Here is a 24,504-nt window from a genome sequence, read left to right on the forward strand (position 1 = left end):
CTCAGCACCTCTCTCCTGGGCCATAACCCTCCCAGTCAACCAGGTACTGGAATCCCCTGCCACGAGGTCGAACCCTCGGGAGACATCTCACCATGTGCTCCGGTCTTCCGTCAATGAGACGGGGGAGAGGGGTGGGCCTGGAAACCGGAGACAAGGGGCAGTCAGACATGGTTTTAACTCTAGACATAGAAAAGGTAGGAACAATACGGAGGGTACGGGGCAACAGGACAAACAGCAGAGGGGCTAATGACCTTGGAGCGGGGGAAAAGGTCTCGGCTTCTGGGGTTGTAGCCCCGCGGCACTATAGCAGCATGCCAGCGCCTCAGGCTTGACCTTCTTGGATACCGGTCGGTGCTGTGGAAAAGAAGTGGCCCTGGCCTTACTGAACCCCTCCCGGAGGTCCTGGTACTCTGCGGAGCTGGCAGAGAGGTCCGGGGCAATTATCAAGCCGCTGGGAAGACGTCCCGGGGCAGACAGAGCTGAATTCAGGCAATGAGTGTGGCAGGATGGGCTCCAGCCCACGATGGCACCAGTAGCCCAGTCAATGGATGGATTGGGTTGCTGGAACCAAGAGAATCCCAATAACACAGGAACCTGCGGAGACTCAACCAGCAGGAATTGGATCGTCTCGCTGTGGTTACCCGACACTCGTAGGTTGACAGGGGTGGTCTGGTGGGTGACTCGGCCTATAGAGCGCCCGTCCAGCGCTCTAACACCCATGGGAATGGAGAGGGGTTGAGTGGGGATGCCCAGTTCGGATGCCAGGGTAAGGTCCATGAGACTCACTTCGGCCCCAGAGTCGATGAGTACCTGGGAGAGACTTGGACTGGTCGCCCCACCGCAGTATGGCACGGGGAGGGGGGTGAGCAAGGGGAGATTAAAAATTATCTGTGATGCCCACCAGAGTACTCACTCCAACGAATGAGCTAGGTCTGTTGAAGGGACAGGCAGACACATAGTGACTGGCAGTACCGCAGTATAGACAACTCTGGGTCTCAAGTCTGCGTACCCATTCGGCTGGAGACAGCCTAGCCCTGCCGAGCTGCATTGGCATAGGAAGAGCTGAATCGGCAGTCTCCGGAGGCTCTTGGAGGGACTTGGTAAGCTCGGATCCTCTCGGGGACGTAGACGCCGGGGACTTCCTGAGTTCAGATGCAAGGTGGGATCCCTGAGTGGGCGATTGGGACCACAATCGGACCTCTTCTCCCTCCTACGTTCCCATAGCCGAACATCGATCCAGATGGTTAAAGTGATGAGTGAGTCGAGATCCGTCGGTAGTTCTCGGACTGCCAGCTCATCCTTTACCTCCTCCGATAATCTGTGCAGGAACGTGTTGAACAGCGTTTCCGGGTTCCAGGTACCCTCCGCTGCTAGCGTGCGGAACTCCACCACATAGTCTGCCACACTGAGGGTGTCCTGCCGAAACTGGAGTAACTTCCAGCCTCTGTCCCGGACACCGGAGCGTCAAAAACTTCTCACCTCCGACACGAATAATCTCCAAACTGAGGCAGACGGCGGATTGTTGCTCCCACATCGCCGTGGACCAGGCGAGTGCCCTCCCGGACATCAGCGTAATAATGTACGCTACCTTCGAGCGGTCCGAGGGGAACGAAGAAGGCTACAGCGTGAAAACGAGGGAGCAATGCGAGAGAAAGGCCAGGCAGGTTCTGTAATCACCATCGTAGCGCTCCGAGGGAGGTAAGCAGGGTTCCCGGGAAACCGGGGTGATGGCGCTGCTCCCAGTTGGGTTACTGAGGGGCTGGGAGGTTTCCGTCGTGGTAGGCTGCCTGGTAGGAAACCCACAGAATTGCTCCTGCAATGCGTCCAATGCTAGGTCGTGACGTTTGGCCACGTCCTGGAACCCTTCCATCAGACCGCGAAGCAACTCCTCGTGTCTACTAACGATGGCTCCTTGGGAGGAGATGGCGCTGCGGAGCTGGTCCAAGTCTGCTGGATCAATCATGGCCAGTTCGAACTATCAGGTTTCAGGTAAGACCCAAGTGCAGACTGTGTAGAAGTAGCAATGTTTATTGTAACAGGGGCAGGCAAACGACAGGTCAAAGCAGGCAGGGGACGATAATCCAGAGTAGTGGGGCCAAGGTACAGGACGGCAGGCAGGCCCAGGACAGGCAGAGGTCGGTAATCCAGAGTAGGGACAAAGATACAGGACGGCAGTCAGGTTCAGGAGCAGGCAGAGTGGTCAGGCAGGCGGGCTTGGAGTCAGGACAGGCAGGGGTAAAAACCAGGATGGTGCAAAAAGAGAGACTGAAAAAAGCAATCGCTGAGGCACAAAACGCTGGTAGGCTTGAACAAACAAGACAAACTGGCACAGACAGACAGAAAACACAGGTATAAATACCCAGGGGATAAGTGGGGAAGATGGGCAACACCTGGAGGGGGGTGGAGACAAGCACAAGGACAGGTGAAACACATCAGGGTGTGACAAGGTGTTCCTAATGTTTTGTACACTCAGTGTAGTTTTACTCAGGGAAGGGAATAATATGTAATAGCAGTCTTCGTGTGGCCCTCCTTGGAGCTTTGCTCAGGAGTTGGTAAGGGAAGAGTTCAGTGTCATCACTCTATAGTTTATAATGTTGGGAGACGTGACTTCCACCCCTGTCTTTTAGACATTTGGCATTATTGTAAACCATCTTTAGTTTGACTTCCATAAAGTGGTGTATTTCCATAGCTGTTTTACTGTAGTTTCTCACTTTGTTCTTTAGGATACTAAGATAACGTATCGTAATACGTTGCCTCAGTTTTGCTTTCAACAAACGTACTGTGAACCCACATAAGACTGTGTTATTAAAGTGAAATTTTCAAGGCTATATTTTTTTATTCCACCTGATCCGCAGCCTGATAATGAAATATGCACCGTAGTGTACAACATGATCAACACATTATACATTTACATTATTGTCATTTCGCAGACACTCTTATCCAGTGCAACTTACAGTAGTGCATGCATACATAAGTGAAGCACACACTACCTTCCATTGAAGTAACATCAGCATGGAGCGGTGTGATATACAAAATGGTGATATCTATTGATTGGAGGGTTATCCACTGAGCTTCACATCTCCCCACAGATTTTGGATTTTCTCATTTGCTGCGGTGGGCTCCCTGTCTGTCCCACAACAGCCTTGCTGTGTTTCTGTTAAGATCAAAATGCAAAAGCTATTACACACTGGAGGGTTTGTCTGAATCACACCGAATGGCTGTGAATTTTAAACGCAGGATTAGGGGCTTCTGAGAGAGAGTCACAGGGGAGTAGTGCAGTCAGTTGAGTGCTAATTTGACATTTTTTACAAACATAGCCCTGGCAATTCAGCGTTGGAGGCTGCCTGACCCAAACCACAGAACACCATGGCCAAATGTTCTTTCCAAAAGGAAATTATCTGACCGTGGTGAACGATCTGCTTTGCATATCACAAAATTAGCCAACTGTTCACACTATTGAAATCTTCAGGGTGTAAAATGTGTTATTGGTCAGACAGACCAATTAAGAGCCAAAAACTCAAGTTGACAACATCTGTAGAATTCAACCTTCACTGGTTTCTGTTATCAACAATTTAGGTACACTATACAGTAGATAATTGCTCATTGTTATAGCACCAATAAAAACTGGTATTATCCTGTGCAATGATTCTAAAACCATGACTCCTTGCCTTAGAAACATGTGAAGGTCAACAACTTTTTATATATTTTGAGATCATACTGTATCTGCATGTGTGTATTCCTTTATTTACCTCTACACATACCCTGTAATTCATGTGCCACTACAGTATGTGGGTGTGAGCATACTTTAATTTTCAGTGTTATCAAAAACTATTTCATCATACTGTTTGTTATTATTATTATTTTATAAAAAAATATATCCGGCTTCCAGTCACTTTCTCCTAATCCCTGCCTACATGTACATATCTACCTCAAATACTCCAGTATCCCTGCACATTGTACATTTGGTACTGGCATTGACCCTATACAGTGAATTCGGAAAGTATTCAGACAGCTTGACTTTTTCCACATTTTGTTACGTTACAGCATTATTCAAACATTTATTCAATAGTTTTTTCCCCTCATCAATCTACACACAATATCCCATGATGACAAAGCAAAAACAGGTTTTTAGAAATGTTTGCAAAAAATGTTATATGTCACATTTACATAAGTATTCAGATCCTTTACTCAGTACTTTGTTTAAGCACCTTTGGCAACGATTACAGCCTCAAGTCTTCTTGGGTATGACGCTACAAGGTTGACACACCTGTATTTGGGGAGTTTCTCCCATTCTTCTCTGCAGATCCTCTCAAGCTCTGAAAGGTTGGATGGGGAACGTCGCTGCACAGCTATTTTCAGGTCTCTCCAGAGATGTTCGATCGGGTTCAAGTCCGGGCTCTGGCTGGGCCACTCAAGGACATTCAGAGACTTGTCCTGAAGCCACTCCTGCATTGTCTTGGCTGTGTGCTTAGGGTCGAGGAACTCTAGAGCTCTGTCAGAGTGACCATCGGGTTCTTGGTCACCTCCCTGACCAATGTCCTTCTCCCCTGATTGCTAAGTTTGGCCGGGCGGCCAGCTTTAGGAAGAGTGTTAGTGATTCCAAACTTCTTCCATTTAAGAATGATGGAGGCCCCTGTATTCTTGGGGACCTTCAATGCTGCAGAAATGTTTTGGTATCCTTCCCCAGATCTGTGCCTCGACACAAACCTGTCTCTGAGCTCTAAGTACAATTCCTTCGACCTCATGGCTTGGTTTTTGCTCTGACATGCACTGTCAACTTTGGGACCTTATATAGACAGGTGTGCCTTTCCAAATCATGTCCAATCAATTACATTCACCACAGGTGGACTCCAATCAAGTTGTAGAAACATCTCGAGGATGATCAATAGAAACAGGATGCACCTGAGTTCAATTTCGAGTCTCATAGCAAAGGGTCTGAATACTTATGTAAATTAGGTTTTTCTGTTTTTTATCTTTAATACATTTGCAAACATTTCTAAAAATCGATTTTTGCTTCATCATTAGGGGGTATTGTGTGTAGATTGATGATGATTTTTTTTCTTACATTTTAGAATAAGGCTGTAACGTAACAAAATGTAGAAAAGTGAAGGGGTCTGAATACTTTCCAAATGCACTCCGTTCATCTTTCCCTTGATCCTGACTAGTCTCCCAGTCCCTGCCTCTGAAAAACATCCCCACAGCATGGAGCTGCCACCACCATGCTTCACCGTAGGGATGATATAAGCCAGGTCATGAGCAGTGGCTGGCTTCCTCTCTTATTTCTCCTCTTTTCATTTCTTATTTTTATTAGTTATAATATTTTATATTGAATACTCCACTGTTGGATAGGGCTTGCAAGTTAAGCATTTCACTGTAGTTATGCATGTGACAAATTAAACTTGAACTTGACTGTTTTCCCAGGTCGAGAGTTTTATGAAACATCCCCTTATGAACCTGTGATGCCTGTTCGCCACCCTGATGCATTCCGTCTCGCTTCCATTATCTCAGGTAAGACCGACCATTTTATGTAAAAAAAAAGGACTATGCCATATGAAAAGACTATAAAAATACAATGACATGTAATAAGTATAATTACAACACTTATACTCTAATACTCTTAAATATACAAGATGGAAGAGGAAGGATTTCTTATTTCATGAAGAAGAAAAAAATTGCTCATGGCTGAGGGAGGCGGTTTGCCCGTTTCTCTCCAATGAGGTAATTTATGGATAATATTTTTGTCCATTTGGGGGACTCCTTTTGGCTCAATAGCCCCAAAGCCAAAAGTTCCATTCAGCCTCTTTAAGGCTTTTATTAAGTAAATATTATGGATTCCTCTTTATATTCCTTGGTTCTCCAAGGGGGGGTCTTGCTTACATAAACCCATGTATTTGCCTCCATATTCCCATCTATAGATTTTCCTTTCAGTTTGATTTCCTATTTGGTTTACTAATTACAAAGCAATTATTCAGCAAGGGAACTATTGCTCACATTTAATTAACTGGTTGTTACTGAGAGGGCATTACTAATCAATGCAGATCTTATTATAAGACACAGCAAAAATAAATGAAGGTTAGATTGGAGGATCGCAGGGCCATTGCCACAGCTATAGGAGATATAGGCTATAGTCACTTGAAAATCCAATCATTTTCTTTCATCCAGTTCCTACAGAAATTGCCGGAGGATGATCCAGCCTCATTTGCCAAAAGCAGTATACAGCAGAGATGCCACATTTGCTTTTCCTGGCCGATGCCTCATGCTTTGTTTCATATCTTGGAGGTACAAGAAAGACATGCTTTTTGCATAATCCCTTTAGCTTGAAGTCAGCAGATGACATGGTTGTTTGAAAATATACTGGTTTGATATATCAAAAAAGGAGAGCACCAGACAAAATATAAATTGGAAGTCGCTTTGAATACCATGGCGTTTTGGATTGTTAAGAAGGCCATCTGCTTTTCTTTACTCTATAGTACTAAAATGGTTGTAGCTCAGGTAGCTTACGTCTTGGTCATTTTTCAGCTCATTTGAAACATGTTAAAATGTGTCTGGGACTCATTAATATGTCAATTTTTGTAAAAAAAAAATCCTACACTCTTTCAAAGGTGAAAAATCTGATTTGCTCTCCTAAATTCATTTAGCCTCTAGCCCTAGGTTACTCATTATTTATCATTTCAGAGGACAGAATCATTGATTGTGGTAGTAAGAAAAGCCCACAGGCAAACAGATAAGTAATTACACAGTTGTTCTCTGAAATACTTTTCCCTTTGATTTCAACTGCACAAAAGTGTGCTTAATCACTTATAAAACGGTAAACTGAACCGAAGCTCAGGGAATGTGATATCTTGCTGTGTTGATGAGGATGGCGAAAAACACTCTCTAGGAGGAAGGTTAGAAAATTGAAAAATAATCTCTACAACTTCAAGAGTTTATAGTGAGAGAGATAAGGGGGGAAAACATTGATGAGAAAAAAAAACACTCCACTGTATCTCCAAATGAACACAGGGCCAGGGTAACAAAGCAACTGACAGAGAGGAGAATGCCAGTCTGCTTTGCCAAGTCAACTCTCACAAGTCCACCATTTTCTTACTTCAAATTGTACAAGGCCATAGTCTTACTCTTGGGCATTGTGATGGATATTGGATAGCACTCGTATAATTTTTCCACCTCAACCAGTTGGCCCCTCATCAAAGCCCAGATGAAAATGATTGTCATATTACGAAATATCCCATTGCATACAAATATATAATTGACTGTAATTTCTATTTTATTTTACACAAATTATTCTGTCCTTGTGACCCAATTTTGAGTTAATTCACTTATTATCTATGCAGAGTCCAGGATTTAAAAAAGCAGCCCACACCAGCTCTCCAGGAGTTGAGTTTGACTCCCCTTAGTTAGACCTTCTTACTCTGCCTAATAATCCTCTCACCTCTCTGTTCCACATGCCCATCAACTAATTCAATTCAGAAAAATATTTCTACGGCTGGGGAAAAAGGATCAGCATGCAGCCCAATGCTAGATGTCCTCACCTTACCCTCATAACAATTACTGTTTCATTGTCAAAGACAATGTTGCCCTGATGTGTGCTAGTGTACTGTCGTTGTTCAGCTGCTGTACTATGTGTAGTTATAATCCGTTTACATTTACAATTAGCTCACAGTTGCCTCTTCGTTTTCTCCATGGACACTTAATGAGTGTTGGGGGTCTAAGGGTAACGTATTAGTTGTTTGTGCAGTCAGCGTTATTCTAAGAAGGTGGTATTAAATAGAATACTGAATAATCCTCCAAACATGGGCCTGGCAACCCTCATTAGTCCGTTTTGTTGGTACAATTAGACATTCTACACACTATGTTTGGGGAATACGTGAAGCAATGCCAGCATCTTGATAGCGATTTGAATCAACTCACTTGCATATTTCTGCTGCAATGATATTTGTCTCAGGTTTGAAATGAATGATTGTCAAATTCGGAAAACATTTCTGAACTGGTAAAGCAGCCATTATCTTATTAGAGCACATAATACAGCTTATAAAACAGCTTTCCTACTGATACCATAGCAGATCCCAAACATGGACAGTGAGGCTTTCTGTAGGTAAATGTAGTAGCGTGTAGCCAAGGCATTCACTGGCCACTGGAAACCCTGCTGTGACACAAGCCTGAGCTAAAAAACTGATGAATCCTTTGACATGGAAATGCTTGACATGCTCCCAGGGGTATGGACTAAAGACTTTCTAGCAAGCCCCTGCACACTCACAAAGGGCTATATTAAATCCAAACTTTGGCACCCATCCTAATTACAGTGAGCATACCTGAAGCCAAGATCCCCACTCTAACCTGTACTGAACTCCTGCTCCCCGGAGTCCAGGATGATATATGAAATGCAGGTTTCAAATAAGGGAGAGAGAGAGCAATTACTGTGGAAGGAAGATCCCTTACTCTGGAAAATGCGTAAATCCAGATCCCTTGACTGGGCTGTACTTACTGCACTGTGCTTTTCAGGAGATGGCCATCACATAGTTTTAATTTATGAGCGCTGTGGACGAACGCCCTATTATAACCCTGTTTATAGCTCAGTCAAAGAGCGGGGTTATCATAAAATAAATTCTGTGTATTTTTGTGCGTGCCAAAAACCAATTAAAGTCACACATGTTGCTACATAGCGTGCACTGCATGATAAACATGACTCTGACTTGCATGCAAAGATGCATCAACAGAGCCACATTGTAACAGTCACCGCCAACAAAGGTTTATTTCAATGCAGCAACATGCAGATAAACAGTTGTTGTCCCACTGTGAACATCTTAGATGAACTGGAATAATCAGGACACGGCCCTCTATTTCCAGGATGTCTTAATACAGCAGAAGGCTCAGGGTATTGTGATGGTGAGGCCATTCCAAGAGGTTTCCCAAGACTGTCTGTATCTGCTGTGTGCAGCAATGGGACTGCACCGAAAGAGATATCAGAATTGTGTGTTCATTAGAGCTCGTGTGAAGGGCTGATCGTGATGATGATTGGCCGGGTTAATTGAAAACACTTGAGCAGGTATACGTAAGTGGTGGTCCAATCATTTGGCAGGAGACGGCACATTGTTCCCTTTGTCAGTGATGACCTGCTGTAATCAACAAGCCTTCCATTTTTGCAAGTTGCCTATCACCCTTCTTGCATTACTGAAAGGTGTATAGGCAAAACCTTTCATAACGCACCAGAAAAAAAATATTATTTTCCTGTAACACAATATATCTTCCACCCAGCTACTCTCTCTGATTATATGGAGAGGGCCTTTGTGTCAGGATATCTCTCTGCTTTGAGTACCCAATTCAATCTCTTCTCCCCAATCAGAAATAGTAAAACCTCACACCACTGCACTGCTTGGTCAGATAAATAAATAAATATTTGTACTTCCTTCTCTTATTTAGTTTTTATCCTGGAACCCCTGTGCCCCACATTACAGGCTGCAGATGGCCAGAGAAGATTTAGGAGCTGCAATCCATCACTGTTATGTGTAGCGCCTTTGGATAGCACCCCAAACCACCCCTCCAGCTGGACTGGCCTGGTTCTGGACCACTTTGGCCAGGTTTGGCCCAGTTTGGCCTCATTCCCTGCTGCTAATATCAGCTTTTCTTTGGAGTCCAATCTAGTATTTAGTATTAGTATTTTATTAGGATCCCTATTAGCTGTTGCCAAGGCAGCAGCTACTCTTCCTGGGGTCCAAACAGAGATAAAACATTATACAAAACATTGTGCATTATACAAATGTACATTGCTCCATTCTTACATTTCAATACTACATTACATTACTAAGAATAATATGTGGGTGGGTGTAGAGTGGGTGTTTTAGAGTGTGTGTGTTAGTGTGTGTCTCTTCACAGTCCACGTTGTGCTGTGAGGTGTTGTTTTATCTGTTTTTTTATTCTGATTTTACTGCTAGCTTGAATTACCTGAGCTGGAAGACAGTTACATTTAGTCATGGCTCTATATTACGGTGTGCTTCCTAGCCTCTGTTCTGGACTTGGGGACTGTGAAGAGACCTCTGGTGGCAAGTCTTGTGGGTATGTATGAGTGTCTGAGCTGCGTCTTAACCGATTGAACAGACAGTTCGGTACGTCAATACCGCTTACAAAGACCTGCAGTGATGCAGTCAATCTCTACTCTAGTTTGAGCCAGAAGAGATTGATATGCATGTTGTTGATATTAGCCCCCCGTGCTCTGTTCTGGGCCAACTGTAATTTGCCTATGTCCTTTTTTGCAGCACTTGACCATATAAGTGGGCAGTAGTCCAGCCTATGGGACTTGTTTGGTTGATTGTGATGTCAAGAAAACAGAGCAGAACGTTATCTTGGACAGACCTCTCCATATTTTAGCAACTGCTGAATCAATATGTTTTGACAATGTCAGCTTACAATTGAGAGTTACACACCAAGCAGTTTATTCTCCTCAACTTGCTCAATCGGAACATTATACTTTACTGGATTTAGATGAGGTTTAGGGTTTAACTAATGATTTGTCCCAAATACAATGCTTTTAGTTTTTTTATATATATATTTAAGACTCACTTATTACTAATAATCCATTCTAAAACTGACAGTAGCTCTTTGTTAAGTGTTGCGGTGATTCCACTTGCTGTGGTAGCTGATGTGTAAAATGTTGATTCATCGGCGTACATAAAGATCATCACAGATCATCCCACAGCCCTTGACCTAGCATGTTCTCCTTCTTGGGGTAGCATTGGTGATGGAGGGATAAAGACAAAGCTAACAAAGCAACAAAAAAAATCCAATCTTTACAAAATAGAATCCACCTTTTCATTTTCCCCCTATCAACAGGAAGTTATATGTGTCCATGTGGTTGAAAAAGAGAAATCATTAGCTTTTTGGGGTTCTGTTGTTGCTCTTTCGACTGTAACACCTGTTCCACTAGTCTATACACCCTCGATGTGTATACACCCTATACACATCGAGAGCATCCTGACTGGTTGCATCACTGCCTGGTATGGCAACTGCTCGGCCTCCGACCACAAGTCACTACAGAGGGTAGTGCGAACGGCCCAGTACATCACTGGGGCCAAGCTTCCTGCCATCCAGGACCTCTATACCAGGCGGTGTCAGAGGAAGGCTCTAAAAATTGTCAAAGACTCCAGCCACCCTAGTCATAGACTGTTCTCTCTGGTACCGCACGGCAAGCGGTACCGGAGCGCCAAGTCTAGGTCCAAGAGGCTTCTAAACAGCTTCTACCGCCAAGCCATAAGACTGCTGAAAATCTAGTCAAATGGCTACCCTGATTATTTGCAGTGACCCCCCCCCCCCCCCCTCTCACCCCCTCTTTACACCACTGCTACCCTCTGTTGTCATCTATGCATAGTCACTTTAATAACTCTACCTACATGTACATACTACTTCCAATAACCGGTGCCCCCTTCACATTGACTCTGTATCGGTACCCCCGTGTATATAGTCTCATATTGTTATTTCACTGCTGCGCTTTAATTACTTGTTTCTTTTATCTCTTATTCTTATCTGTATTTTTTTGAAGCTGTATTGTTGGATAGGGGCTCATAAGTAAGCATTTCACTGTAAGGTCTACAGCTGTTGTATTCGGCGCATGTGACTAATACAATTTGATTTGATTTGATTTGATGTTATACTAGGAAAAGTGTGTTTCCATAGCTAGGGGTGACAACAACCTCTGCATAATCAAAATAATTGCTTTGTGAGAAGGTGTTAAAGTTCACAGTTAGCCATTGTTATGTAAATGCGAGCTGGAATGTACCAGTGACCTGGCGTTGGCCCCAGGTGAGAGCAGGTCCAGTGAGACATGGGTACCGGCCTGCGTAGATGGAAACAGAAAAACCTGAGCCTTTTGGGTAAAACATGTGGTTAAATCCTGGATGGAAATGCTCCGTGTTTGTGTGATGTCCATTCTGTGTGTGGCATTTCTAGGATTTATCATCTGTGATGCACCACTTACAGACAGTACAGCTGCTCATGCAGTCCATCGGAAAGGGTTTTCCTCATTGCTGAGTGAGATTGGTTCTGTTGAATAAGAGATGAATCTCCCTGGATGTCACCAAGCCAGCGCACCCTCTGAAATACCATCATCTACAGGAAGAGGGAGGTTATGTTCTCTGATACAGCCTAAATACAAGGGAAGCGGAATGTGAGTGTGTGTGATACTCTTTTATTAGTGATATCTCAAAAGCAGATGGGCATGTACCACCACCACCAGTCCAAACTGCTCTCAGACTATTTACATTTATTGACTTCTGTTTTCTACAATATCTAGATGACATGGTGTGATCACAGTAAGTAAAGGAAATGGTTCATCTGCCACTTAAACTGTCCAATAGGCCACAATACTGCAGCACAGTGAGCCTTTCCCATGTCCTTGTGCTCCTGTGTTTAATATCCCATACTCACAAACCAATTACACATGTCAATAAGCAACAAGACATCTAATTCACATGTTGTAAACAGTATCAAGGTCTGTGTCATGGTGTTTAGTTACAGTGGTACATCATGTTCTTTCTTAGTGGTGGGAACGATCCAGGGAGACATGAAGCAATCAATGAGCAGAATCAACTTTATTCATTCACATTTCACTCAAGACCTCTCCAAATCAATTATTCAGTAAGAATGGATATAGGCGAGCTATCCAAGTATCAGATGGCTTGGTGTTGGCTTGGAAAAAATATATGATATTGAATAGCCCCTAGCATAGGGAGAGCACTAAGACCATCGTCATGAAGCCCACTTTCAGCACTCACAAACTTGACAACATAAATGGTCATAAGTAGTCGGAGCACATCAACTTAACTTGTGTTATGTGTTATCATGATGGTGTCAAAGAATTTTGTCATGAGCCAGTTAACAAATGCTATAGGTCAGACCCATAATAACAACACAGCTTTGCAATAGATAGTTAAGTGCATATTATTTTTCCAATGCTCCCCTTCCCCCTTCTCTGCAGGGATGCACACTGTCACCCCTAAAGCCAACACCTGCTCTGACCCCAGCAAGACTTGTAACCCGTGCCTGGACGCAGCGAAGGCCTGCAACCTCAACAACACCTGTAAGAAACAGCGCTCCACCTACATTGCCACTTGCAGCAAAGGGGAACCGTGTAACCGTAAGCGCTGTCACAAGGCCCTTAGGCAGTTCCTGGACCGTGTGCCCACCGACTACAGCCACCAGCTGCTCTTCTGCCCCTGCCAGGACCTGGGCTGTGCTGAACGGAGGAGGCAGACCATCGTGCCCTTCTGCTCCTTCGAGGACAAAGTCAAACCCTACTGCCTGGAGCTAAGGAAGAACTGCCGCCAAGACCCCCTCTGCAGGTAAGAGATTTATGAGTGGGGATTTGTCTGTGTGTGTGTCCATACTTCCATATAAAAAAAGTATTGACTCAGAGGGTTGAATACTTTTGTAATCAAAATATATTAGTGTTTTATTTTTCATATATATATTTTTTTACAAACATTAGAATTTTTCTTCCACTTTGACATTAGAGTATTTTGTGTAGATTGTTGACAAAAAAATTACAATTAAATACGTTTTAATCCCACCTTGTAACAAAACAACACAAAAAAAGTCAAGGGGTGTGAATACTTTCTGAAGGCGCTGTATCTTAACGTGTAACATCAACATATTTTAACATACTGGTACAATTTGTTGTCCATAAAAACTGAAAGGTTTATTTTTGTTCTTTAATTGCCAACCGTCCAGACACGACATGACACACACAAGGCTGAAAGAAGCATATGAGCAGCCGAAGAGCAGCGCCCCTGGAGCAGGTTAGGGGTTAAGTGACTTGCTCAAGGGTGCAGCCGCCAGCCTAGCTTTTTGAACGGGCAAACCTCTGGTTACTGGCCTGCCCCACAACAGTATAAACTAGCAACGCACATGCCCCACCCACCTGAGGATCTGTCTTTTTCAGCCATCTATTTAATGTGTTTGAGGGGTGCAGCATCCACTTATCAAAAAATATGTTTTCATTGTCACACACCAAATAGGTGCAGTGAAATGTGTTGTAAGTCATAGTAATACAGCACCCCTGAAGCAAATTAGGGTTAAGTGCGTTCCTCACTGGCACATCGTCAGGTTTTTCACTTTGTCGACTCAAGTATTTCAACTAGTGACCTTCCTTGTACACACCCAACGCTTTAACCACTAGGCTATCTGCCACCCTACATGCATATGTGCGTACGTGCCTCAGTGAGTGAGCGAGCTGTTGACCAAATGCCGGTATTGCTGAAATGAATTATCATACTCTTATATACCGTTATATATGGTAAATAGGAAAAGAAGATCAGATAAAGAATGTTGGACTGCCATCTCTTCCTGTGACATCCTAAAGTTTAGATTTCAGTATTCAGCATCGCCTCTTCACTGTTGACGTTGAGACTGGTGTTTTGTGGGTACTATTTAATGAAGCTGCCAGTTGAGGACTTGTGAGGCATCTGTTTCTAAAAATAGACACTCTAATGTACTTGTCCTATTACCCAGTTATGCACCGGGGCCTCCCACTCCTCTTTCTATTCTGGTTAGAGCCAGTTTGCGCTGTTCTGTAAAGGGTGTAGTACACAGCGTTGTACGAGATCTTCAGTTTCTTGGCGATTTCTCGCATGGAATAGCCTTCATTTCTCAGAACAAGAATAGACTGACGATTTTCAGAAGAAAGGTCTTTGTTTCTGGACATTTTGAGCCTGTAATCGAACCCACAAATACTGATACTCCAGATACTCAACTAGTCTAAAGAAGGACGGTTTTATTGCATCTTTAATCAGCACAACAGTTTTCAGCTGTGCTAACATAATTGCAAAAGGGTTTTCTAATGATAAATTAGCCTTTTAAAATTATTAACTTGGATTACATTATTGGAACACAGGAGGGATGGTTGCTGATAATGGGCCTCTGTACGCCTCTGTAGATATTCCATTTGTAACGGCTGTCGTAGTCGTTCTCCTCCTCAGACGAGGAGGAGCATGGATCGGACCAAGATGCGGAGAGGTAAGTATTCATGTTTTAATGGAAAAACAACAAACACTACAAATTACAAAACCCAACAAACGTGACTAACCTGAAACAGTCCTGTGTGGCCCAAACACTGACACAGGAACAAACACCCACAAAAACACAAGTGAAACCCTGGCTGCCTTAGTATGACTCTCAATCAGGGACAACGATTCACAGCTGTCTCTGATTGAGAATCATACCAGGCCGAACACAAAATCCCAACATAGAAAATCAAACCTAGACCAACCCACCCAACTCACGCCCTGACCAACTAAAACAAATACATGACAAAGGAAAACAGGTCAGGAACGTGACACCATTATTCCATTACATTATTAGCACTTTCCAGTCACAACAGTCATTAACAATGTCTACACTGTTTTTCTGATCAATTTGATGTTATTTTAATTGACAAAAAAATTGCTTTTCTTTCAAAAACAAGGGCATTTCTAAGTGACCCCAAACCTTTGAACAGCAGTGTATATAAACTCAGCAAGACCCTGTCTTACAAAGATAATTCGTAAAAATCCAAATAACTTCACAGATCTTCATTGTAAAAGGATTTAAACACTGTTTCCTATGCTTGTTCAATGAATCATGACCAATTAATGAACATGCACCTGTGGAATGGTCGTTAAAACACTAACAGCTTACAGACGGTAGGCAATTAAGGTCACAGTTATGAAAAGTTAGGACACTAAAGAGGCCTTTGTACTGACTCTGAAAAACACCAAAGAAAGATGCCCAGGGTCCCTGCTCATCTCCGTGAACGTGCCTTAGGCATGCTGCAAGGAGGCATGAGGACTGCAGATGTGGCCAGGGCAATAAATTGCAATGTCCGTACGTGAGACGCCTAAGACAGTGCTACAGGGAGACAGGACGGACAGCTGATCGTCCTCGCAGTGGCAGACCACGTGTAACAACACCTGCACAGGATCGGTACATCCGAACATCACACCTGAAGGACAGGTACAGGATAGCAACAACAACTGCCTGAGTTACTCCAGGAACACACAATCCCTCCATCAGTGCTCAGACTGTTCGCAATAGGCTGAGAGAGGCTGGACTGAGGGCTTTTAGGCCTGTTGTAAGGCAAGTCCTCACCAGACATCACCGGCAACAATGTAATCTATGGGCAAAACCACCGTCGCTGGACAAGACAGGACTGGCAAAAAGTGCTCTTCACTGACGAGTCGCGGTTTTCTCTCACCAGGGGTGATGGTCAGATTCGCGTTTATCGTCGAAGGAATGAGCGTTACACCGAGGCCTGTACTCTGGAGCGGGATCGATTTGGAGGTGGAGGGTCCGTCATGGTCTGGGGCGGTGTGTCACAGCATCATCGGACTGAGCTTGTTGTCATTGCAGGCAATCTCAACGCTGTGCGTTACAGGGAAGACATCCTCCTCCCTCATGTGGTATCCTTCCTGCAGGCTCATCCTGACATGACCCTCTAGCATGACAATGCCACCAGCCATACTGCTCATTCTGTGCGTGATTTCCTGCAAGACAGGAATTTCAGTGTTCTGCCATGGCCAGCGAAGAGCCCAGATCTCAATCCCATTGAGCACCTCTGGGACCTGTTGGATCGGAGGGTGAGGGCTAGGGCCATTCCCCCCAGAAATGTCTGGGAACTTGCAGGTGCCTTGGTGGAAGAGTGGGGTAACATCTCACAGCAAGAACTGGCAAATCTGGTGCAGTCCATGAGGAGGAGATGCACAGCAGTACTTAATGCAGCTGGTGGCCACACCAGATACTGACTGTTACTTTTGATTTTGACCCCCCCCCCCCCCCCTTTTGTTCAGGGACAAATTATTCCATTTCTGTTAGTCACATGTCTGTGGAACTTGTTCAGTTTATGTCTCAGTTGTTGAATCTTGTTATGTTCATTCATTTCGTTGTATCCAATTGGTAGTTACAGTCTCATTACTGCAACTCCCGTACAGACTCGGGAGAGGTAAAGGTCGAGAGCCGTGCATCCTCTGAAACACGATCCAACCAAGCCACACTGCTTCTTGACACAATGCCCACTTAACCCAGAAGCCAGCCACATCAATGTGTTAGAGGAAACACCGTACACCTGGCGACCGTGTAAGTGTGCATGCACCCGGTCCGCCACAGGAGTCGCTAGAGCATGATGGGACAAGGACATCCCTGCCGGCCGAACCCTCCCCTAACCTGGACGACGCTGGGCCAATTGTGCGTGGGCCCATAGGTCTCCCGGTCGCGCACAAGGCCAAATATACACTGCAGTTGCTTACCAAGATGACATTGACTGTTCCTGAGCGACAGAGTTACAGTTTGTACTTTAATCGGCTTGAAATTCAATGACAAGACTTGAACATGGCTGTATGGCAATGATTAGATGACTTTGAATGTTCCTTAGTGGCAGGTAGCCTAGTGGTTAGAGCATTGGACTAGTAACTGAAAAGTTGCAAGATCAAATCACCAAGCTGACAACGTAAAATCTGTTGTTCTGCCCCTGAACACGGCAGTTAACCCACTGTTCCTAGGCCGTCATTGAAAATAAGATTTTATCTTAACTGACTTGTCTAGTTAAATAATGGTAAAATATATTTTTTAAATAAATTAACAACCAACTTGACAGAGCTCCTCTCCCCTCCAACTCTTCCCGGGGTCCTTAGTGTACAAGAGAAAGTAGTGCACTATAGTTTCTATTTTCTATTTTCCCAAATTATGTTCTCAGTTTTATTTTTCTTGGTTTAATTTTTTTTTTGTGTTTTCACTCTCAAATGTACAATTGTTCATAGAGAAAACAACGAAATTGGATGTTCTGAGTCAATTAAATCACATCAGAATACCTTTTTTGGGGGGGGTCTGGAAGAAAACAAACACATTTATTTTTGTTCGACATGGGTCCCATTATGCCATGCGAAAACCAAAAACTGTATTCCACAATAAGACCTCATACCAACGGTCAAGCATGGTGATAGTAGTGTGATGGTTTGGGGCTGCTTTGCTGCCTCAGGACCTGGACGACTTGCCTTAATATGGCTTGGATGAATAAGGTGCTAATTCACATGTTGTAAACAGTATCAAGGTCTGTGTCATGGTGTTTAGTTACAGTGGTACATCATGTTCTTTCTTAGTGGTGGGAACGATCCAGGGAGACATGAAGCAATCAATGAGCAGAATCAACTTTATTCATTCACATTTCACTCAAGACCTCTCCAAATCAATTATTCAGTAAGAATGGATATAGGCGAGCTATAAACTGCCTGCTACTCAGGTCCAGAAGCTAAGATATGCATATTATTAGTGGATTTGGATAGAAAACACTCTGAAGTTTCTAAAACTGTTTGAATGATGTCTGTGAGTATAACAGAACTCATATGGCAGGCAAAATACTGAGAAAGAATCCAACCAGGAAGTGGGAAATCTGAGGTTTGTAGGTTTGCCTATCCAATATACAGTTTCTATGGGGTCATATTGCACTTCCTAAGGCTTCCACTAGATGTCAACAGTCTTTGGAACCTTGTTTCAGGCTTCTACTATGACGGATGAGGGACTGAGAGCTGTTTCAACCAGGTGTCTGGCAGAGCGCCATGAGCTCACTCAGGCACGCCCCCGTGAGAGGTAGCTGCGTTTCTTCTCCTTTCTAAAGACAAAGGAATTCTCCGGTTGAAACATTATTGAAGATTTATGTTAAAAACATCCTAAAGATTGATTCTATACATCGTTTGACATGTTTCTACGAACTGTAATGGAATATTTTTACTTTTCGTCTCTGTACTAAGTGTGCCTGCGCGTCGTGAATTTGGATTTTTGAACTAAACGCGCAAACAAAAAGGAGGTATTTGGACATAAATTATGGACTTTATCGAACCAAACAAACATTTATTGTGGAACTGGGATTCCTGGGAGTGCATTATGATGTAGATCATCAAAGGTAAGTGAATATTTATAATGCTATTTCTTACTTCTGTTGACTCCACAACATGGCGGGTACCTGTATGGCTTGTTTTTGTGTCTGAGCGCCGTACTCATATTATCGCATGGTGTGCTTTTTCTGTAAAGTTTTTTTTTAAATCTGACACAGCGGTTGCATTAAGGAGAAGTTTATCTAAAGTTCCATGCATAACACTTGTATTTTCATCAACATTTATGATGAGTATTTCTGTAAATTGATGTGGCTCTCTGATAAATCACCGGATGTTTTGGAGGCAAAACATTACTGAACATAACGCGCCAATGTAACTAAGATTTTTGGATATAAATATGAACTTTATCGAACAACACATACATGTATTGTGTAACATGAAGTCCTATGAGTGTCATCTGATGATCATCAAAGGTTAGTGATTAATTTTATCTCTATTTCTGCTTTTTGTGACTCCTCTCTTTGGCTGGAAAAATGGCTGTGTTTTTCTGTGACTAGGTACTGACCTAACATAATCAGATGGTGTGCTTTCGTCGTAGAGCCTTTTTGAAATCGGACACTGTGGTGGGATTAACAACAAGTTCATCTTTAAAATGGTGTAAAATACTTGTATGTTTGAGGAATTTTAATTATGAGATTTCTGTTGTTTGAATTTGGCGCCCTGCAGTTTCACTGGATGTTGTCAAGTCGATCCCGTTAACGGGATCTCAGCCATAAGAAGTTATTAATAGAAGGAACCATGAATTGTGCTCTGTATCAGAGATTTTACAGGAGAATGTCAGGCAACCTGTCTGTGAGCTGAAGCTGGGTCATGCAGCAAGACAACGATCCAAAACACATATTCAAAAATTAACAAATTTGAAGTTTTGGAAGTCTAGACCTAATCCCAAATGAGATGTTGTGGCAGGACTTGCAACGAGCAGTTCATGCTTGAAAATCCACACATTTTGACAAAAATCCTCAACAGCGACGTGAGACACTGATCAACAACTACAGGAAGTGTTTGTTTGAGTCATTGCAGCAAAAGGTGGCAATTACTTTTTCACACAGGGACATTGGGTGTTGTATAATTTGTTTGTTTATGAAATTAATATGTAATTGTGTTATTTTTTCACTCAGGTTCCCTTTATCTAATATTAGGTTTTGGTTGAAGATATGATAACATTCAGTATGAAAAATATGCAAAAGTAGAGAACATTAGGAAGGGGGCAAATACTTTTTCACAGCACTTAACTCATGAAACCACACAATCCTTGACAATATACAGTACCAGTCAAAAGTTTGGACACACCTACTCATTCAGGGGTTTTTCTTTATTTTTACTTTTTTCTACATTGTAGAATAATAGTGAAGACACCACATCTATGAAATAACACATATGGAATCATGTAGTAGCCAAAAACGTGTTAAACAAATCAAAATATATTTTATATTTGAGATTCTTCAAAGAAGCCAACCTTTGCCTTGATGACAGCTTTGCACACTCTTGGCATTCTCTCAACCACTTCATGAGGTAGTCACCTGGAATGCATTTCAATTAACAGGTATGCCTTGTTATAAGTTAAATAGTGGAATTTCTTTCCTTAACGTGTTTGAGCCAATGAATTGTGTTGTGACAAGGTAGGGGTGGTATACATAAGATAGCACTATTTGGTAAAAGACGAAGTCCAAATTACGGCAAAAACAGCTCAAATAAGCAAAGAGAAATGACAGTCCATCATTACTTTAAGACATGAAGGTCAGTCAATCTGGAAAATGTCAAGAACTTTAAAAGTGTCTTCAAGTGCAGTCACAAAAACCATCAAGCGCTATGATGGAACTGGCTTTCATGAGGACCGCCACAGGAAAGGAAGACCCAGAGTTACCTCTGCTGCAGAGGATAAGTTCATTAGAGTTATCAGCCTCAGAAATTACATCCCAAATAACTTCTTCATAGAGTTCAAGTAACAGACACATCTCAACATCAACTGTTCAGAGGAGACTGAGTGAATCAGGCCTTTATGGGCAAATCGCTGCAAAGAAACCACTACTAAAGGACACCAATAAGAAGAAGAGCCTTGCTTGGGCCAAAAAACACGAGCAATGGACATTAGACCAGTGGAAATCTGTTCTTTGGTCTGATGAGTCCAAATTTGTGATTTGTGGTTCCAACCGCTGTGTGGTTCCCACCGTGAATCATGAAGGAGGAGGTGTGATGGTGTGGGGGTGCTTTACTGGTGACACTGTCTGTGATTTATTTAGAATTCAATGCACACTTAACCAGCATGGCTACCACAGCATTCTGCAGCGATACGCTATCCCATCTGGTTGGCACTCAGTGGGACTATCATTTGTTTTTCAACAGGACAATGACCCAAAACACACCTCCAGGCTGTGTAAGGGCTATTTGACGAAGAAGGAGAGTGATGGAGTGCTGCATCAGATGACCTGGCCTCCGCAATCACCCGACATCAACCCAATTGAGATGGTTTGGGATGAGTTGTACCACAGAGTGAAGGAAAAATAGCCAACAAGTCCTCAGCATATGTGGGAACTTCTTCAAGACTGTTGGAAAAGCATTCCAGGTGAAGCAGGTGAAGCTGTTGTTGAATCCACAACAACTACCTAATACACCCAAATCTAAGTAAAGGGATGGAATAAGAATATGTACATATAAATATATTGATGAACAATGACATAGGCATAGGCAAGATGCAATAGATGGTATAAAATACAGTATTTACATATGGGATGAGTAATGCAAGATATGTAAACATCATTATTAAAGTGGCATTAATAAAGTGACTAAAGTGATCCATTTGTTAGAGTGGCCAATGATTTCAAGTCTGTATGTAAGCAGCAGCCTCTCTGTGTTAGTGACAGCTGTTTAACAGTCTGTTGGTCTTGAGATAGAAGCTATTTGTCAGTCTCTCTGTCCCAGCTTTGATGCACCTGTACTGACCTAGCCTTCTGGATGGTAGCAGGGTGAACAGGCAGTGGCTCGGGTGGTTGTTGTCCTTGATGATCTTTTTGGCCTTCCTGTGACATCGGGTGCTGTAGGTGTCCTGGAGGGCAGGTACTTTGCCCCCAGTGATGTGTTGTGCAGACCGCACCACCCTCTAGAGAGCCCTGCGGTTGTGGGTGGTGAAGTTGCCGTACCAGGCGGTGATACAGCCCGACAGGATGCTCTCAATTGTGCATCTGTAAAAGTTTGTGAGGGTTTTAGGTGACAAGCCACATTTCTTCAGCCTCCTGAGTTTGAAGAGGCACTGTGTTATTTATTTAAATTTGTATTAATTAATTTAATATATATACAGTATATTGTTTTGTTAGTATTTTTCATTTTTCATTTTTTTAAATATATACAGTTGAAGTCGGAAGTTTGCATACACTTAGGTTGGAGTTATTAAAACTCGTTATTCAATCACTCCACAAATTTCTTGTTAACAAACTATAGTTTTGGCAAGTCGGTTAGGACATCTACTTTGTGCATGACACAAGTAATTTTTCCAACAATTGTTTACAGACAGATTATTTCACTTCTAATTCACTGTATCACAATTCCAGTGGGTCAGAAGTTTACATACACTAAGTTGACTGTGCCTTTATACAGCTTGAAAATGATGTCATGGCTGTAGAAGCTTCTGAAAGGCTAATTTACATTGTTTGAGTCAATTGGAGGTGTACATGTGGATGTATTTCAAGGCCTACCTTTAAACTCAGTGCCTCTTTGCTTGACATCATGGGAAAATCAAAAGAAATCAGCCAAGACCTCAGAAAATGATTGTAGGCCTCCACAAGTCTGGTTCATCCTTGGGAGCAATTTCCAAACGCCTGAAGGTACCACGTTCATCTGTACAAGCAATATTACGCAAGTATAATCACCATGGGACCACACAGCCGTCATACCGCTCAGGAAGGAGATGCGTTCTGTCTCCTAGAGATGAACGTACTTTGGTGCGAAAGGTGCAAATCAATCCAAGAACAACAGCAAAGGACCATGTGAAGATGCTGGAGGAAACAGGTACAAAAGTATCTATATCCACAGTAAAACGAGTCCTATATCGACATAATCTGAAAGGCCACTCAGCAAGGAAGAAGCCACAAATTTGTGGGCAGAACTGAAAAAGCTTGTGCGAGCAAGGAGGCCAGCTCTGTCAGGAGGAATGGGCCACAATTCACCCAACTTATTGTGGGAAGCTTGTGGAAGGCTACCCGGAACGTTTGACCCAAGTTAAACAATTTAAAGGCAATGCTACCAAATGCTAATTGAGTGTATGTAAACTTCTGACCCACTGGGAATGTGATGAAAGAAATAAAAGCTGGAATCAATCTCTCTACTATTATTTTGACATTTCACATTCTTAAAATAAAGTGGTGATCCTAACTTTTTACTTGGATTAAATGTCAGGAATTGTTTAAAACTGAGTTTAAATGTATTTGGCTAAGGTGTATGTTAACTTCTGACTTCAACTGTATATAAAGCAGTCACATAACAATCATACATTACCAAACATAAACTCTTTAATCCCAACCCTCAGCCACTCTCAGCCCATCCCACCTATCACCATAGACCACCCTCGTTTGGTTTCCATGTGCCATACATGTTTCAATTGTTTTGTGATGTTTTACATAATTTTCCAACCTTTCTGATCATATAGTATCCACAGATTGTGAGCTAAAGATGAAAACCTTTCCTACTAGTATTTTTGTATTATATATTGACTGACTATGTCTTTCCAAATTGCCCAACACTGCTATTTGTAAAGTTAATTTTAATTGCATGATGTGATTTTTTTAACCATTCCTGAACCTGTGACCAGAAACAAGCTACATAGGGGCAATACCAGAACAAATGATCTATTGATTCTGTCTCTTCGCAGCAAAATTTACAGAGCTGAGATTGTTGTATGCCCCATATATGTAGCAGTCTGTTGGTTGGAAGAATTGTATATAATTATTTAAATAGAAAAACTCCAAGTGTTGAATCAAGTGTAGTTTTTGTTGTACCAGTTCATTAACCAAGTGCCATGGAATTGGTACATTGCAAATGTCTGCAACTGCAGCTGTCAACATTTTTGTCCTCAAATGAAACTGGTATATTTTTCTATTTAGGCCAGTTCCATTCAGCCAATTTGTATCTTTAATATATGGCAAACAACAAACAAGTTCCCTACCTTCTCCCTTTTTCACTTGCCTCCTCCATTTTTGTGGTAGTGCTGCAATCAGTTGGTTGTCAAGTTGGATTGGGCAGATATTCCCATATATTTTCAATAACTGCATATGTAACATAACTCCTCCGTTTCTTTTCATAATATCATTAACAAATATAATACCATTTTTAAACACTTTTTCCATAAAGAATGTTTTTGTATTAATCAGTATATGTGAGTTTAACCGTAACATTAATTGTAATATTTGTTCTATCTTTTCTGGAGGATAAAACTGAAACTGTAACCAGCTTGTATGGCTTGTTTAAGAAAGGACGATCCTTTAAACAACATTTCATTTTCAATTAGTCGGGAATGAGAAGTTGTAATCTGTATAAAGACAAAAAGGCAATTTTTGAACAAAGGATGAGCCTTTCTTAATAATCTACCGGAGAACCATTTTGGGTTTAA

General features: G+C 42.5%; 1 protein-coding gene across 1 annotated transcript in view; it reads left to right on the forward strand.

The window, feature by feature from the left end:
* Positions 1–24,504, forward strand: part of LOC120053454 (GDNF family receptor alpha-2-like) — a 74,426-nt gene that overhangs the window by 18,090 nt on the left and 31,832 nt on the right. The window contains exons 3-4 of the mRNA XM_039000612.1: positions 5,422–5,508; positions 12,965–13,328. Of these exons, the coding sequence (XP_038856540.1) occupies positions 5,422–5,508; positions 12,965–13,328 (451 nt within the window). The remainder of the gene's footprint in view (positions 1–5,421; positions 5,509–12,964; positions 13,329–24,504) is intronic.

The sequence above is a fragment of the Salvelinus namaycush genome, chromosome 1, assembly GCF_016432855.1.
Source record: "Salvelinus namaycush isolate Seneca chromosome 1, SaNama_1.0, whole genome shotgun sequence".
In the NCBI taxonomy this organism is placed as follows: Eukaryota; Metazoa; Chordata; class Actinopteri; order Salmoniformes; family Salmonidae; genus Salvelinus; species Salvelinus namaycush.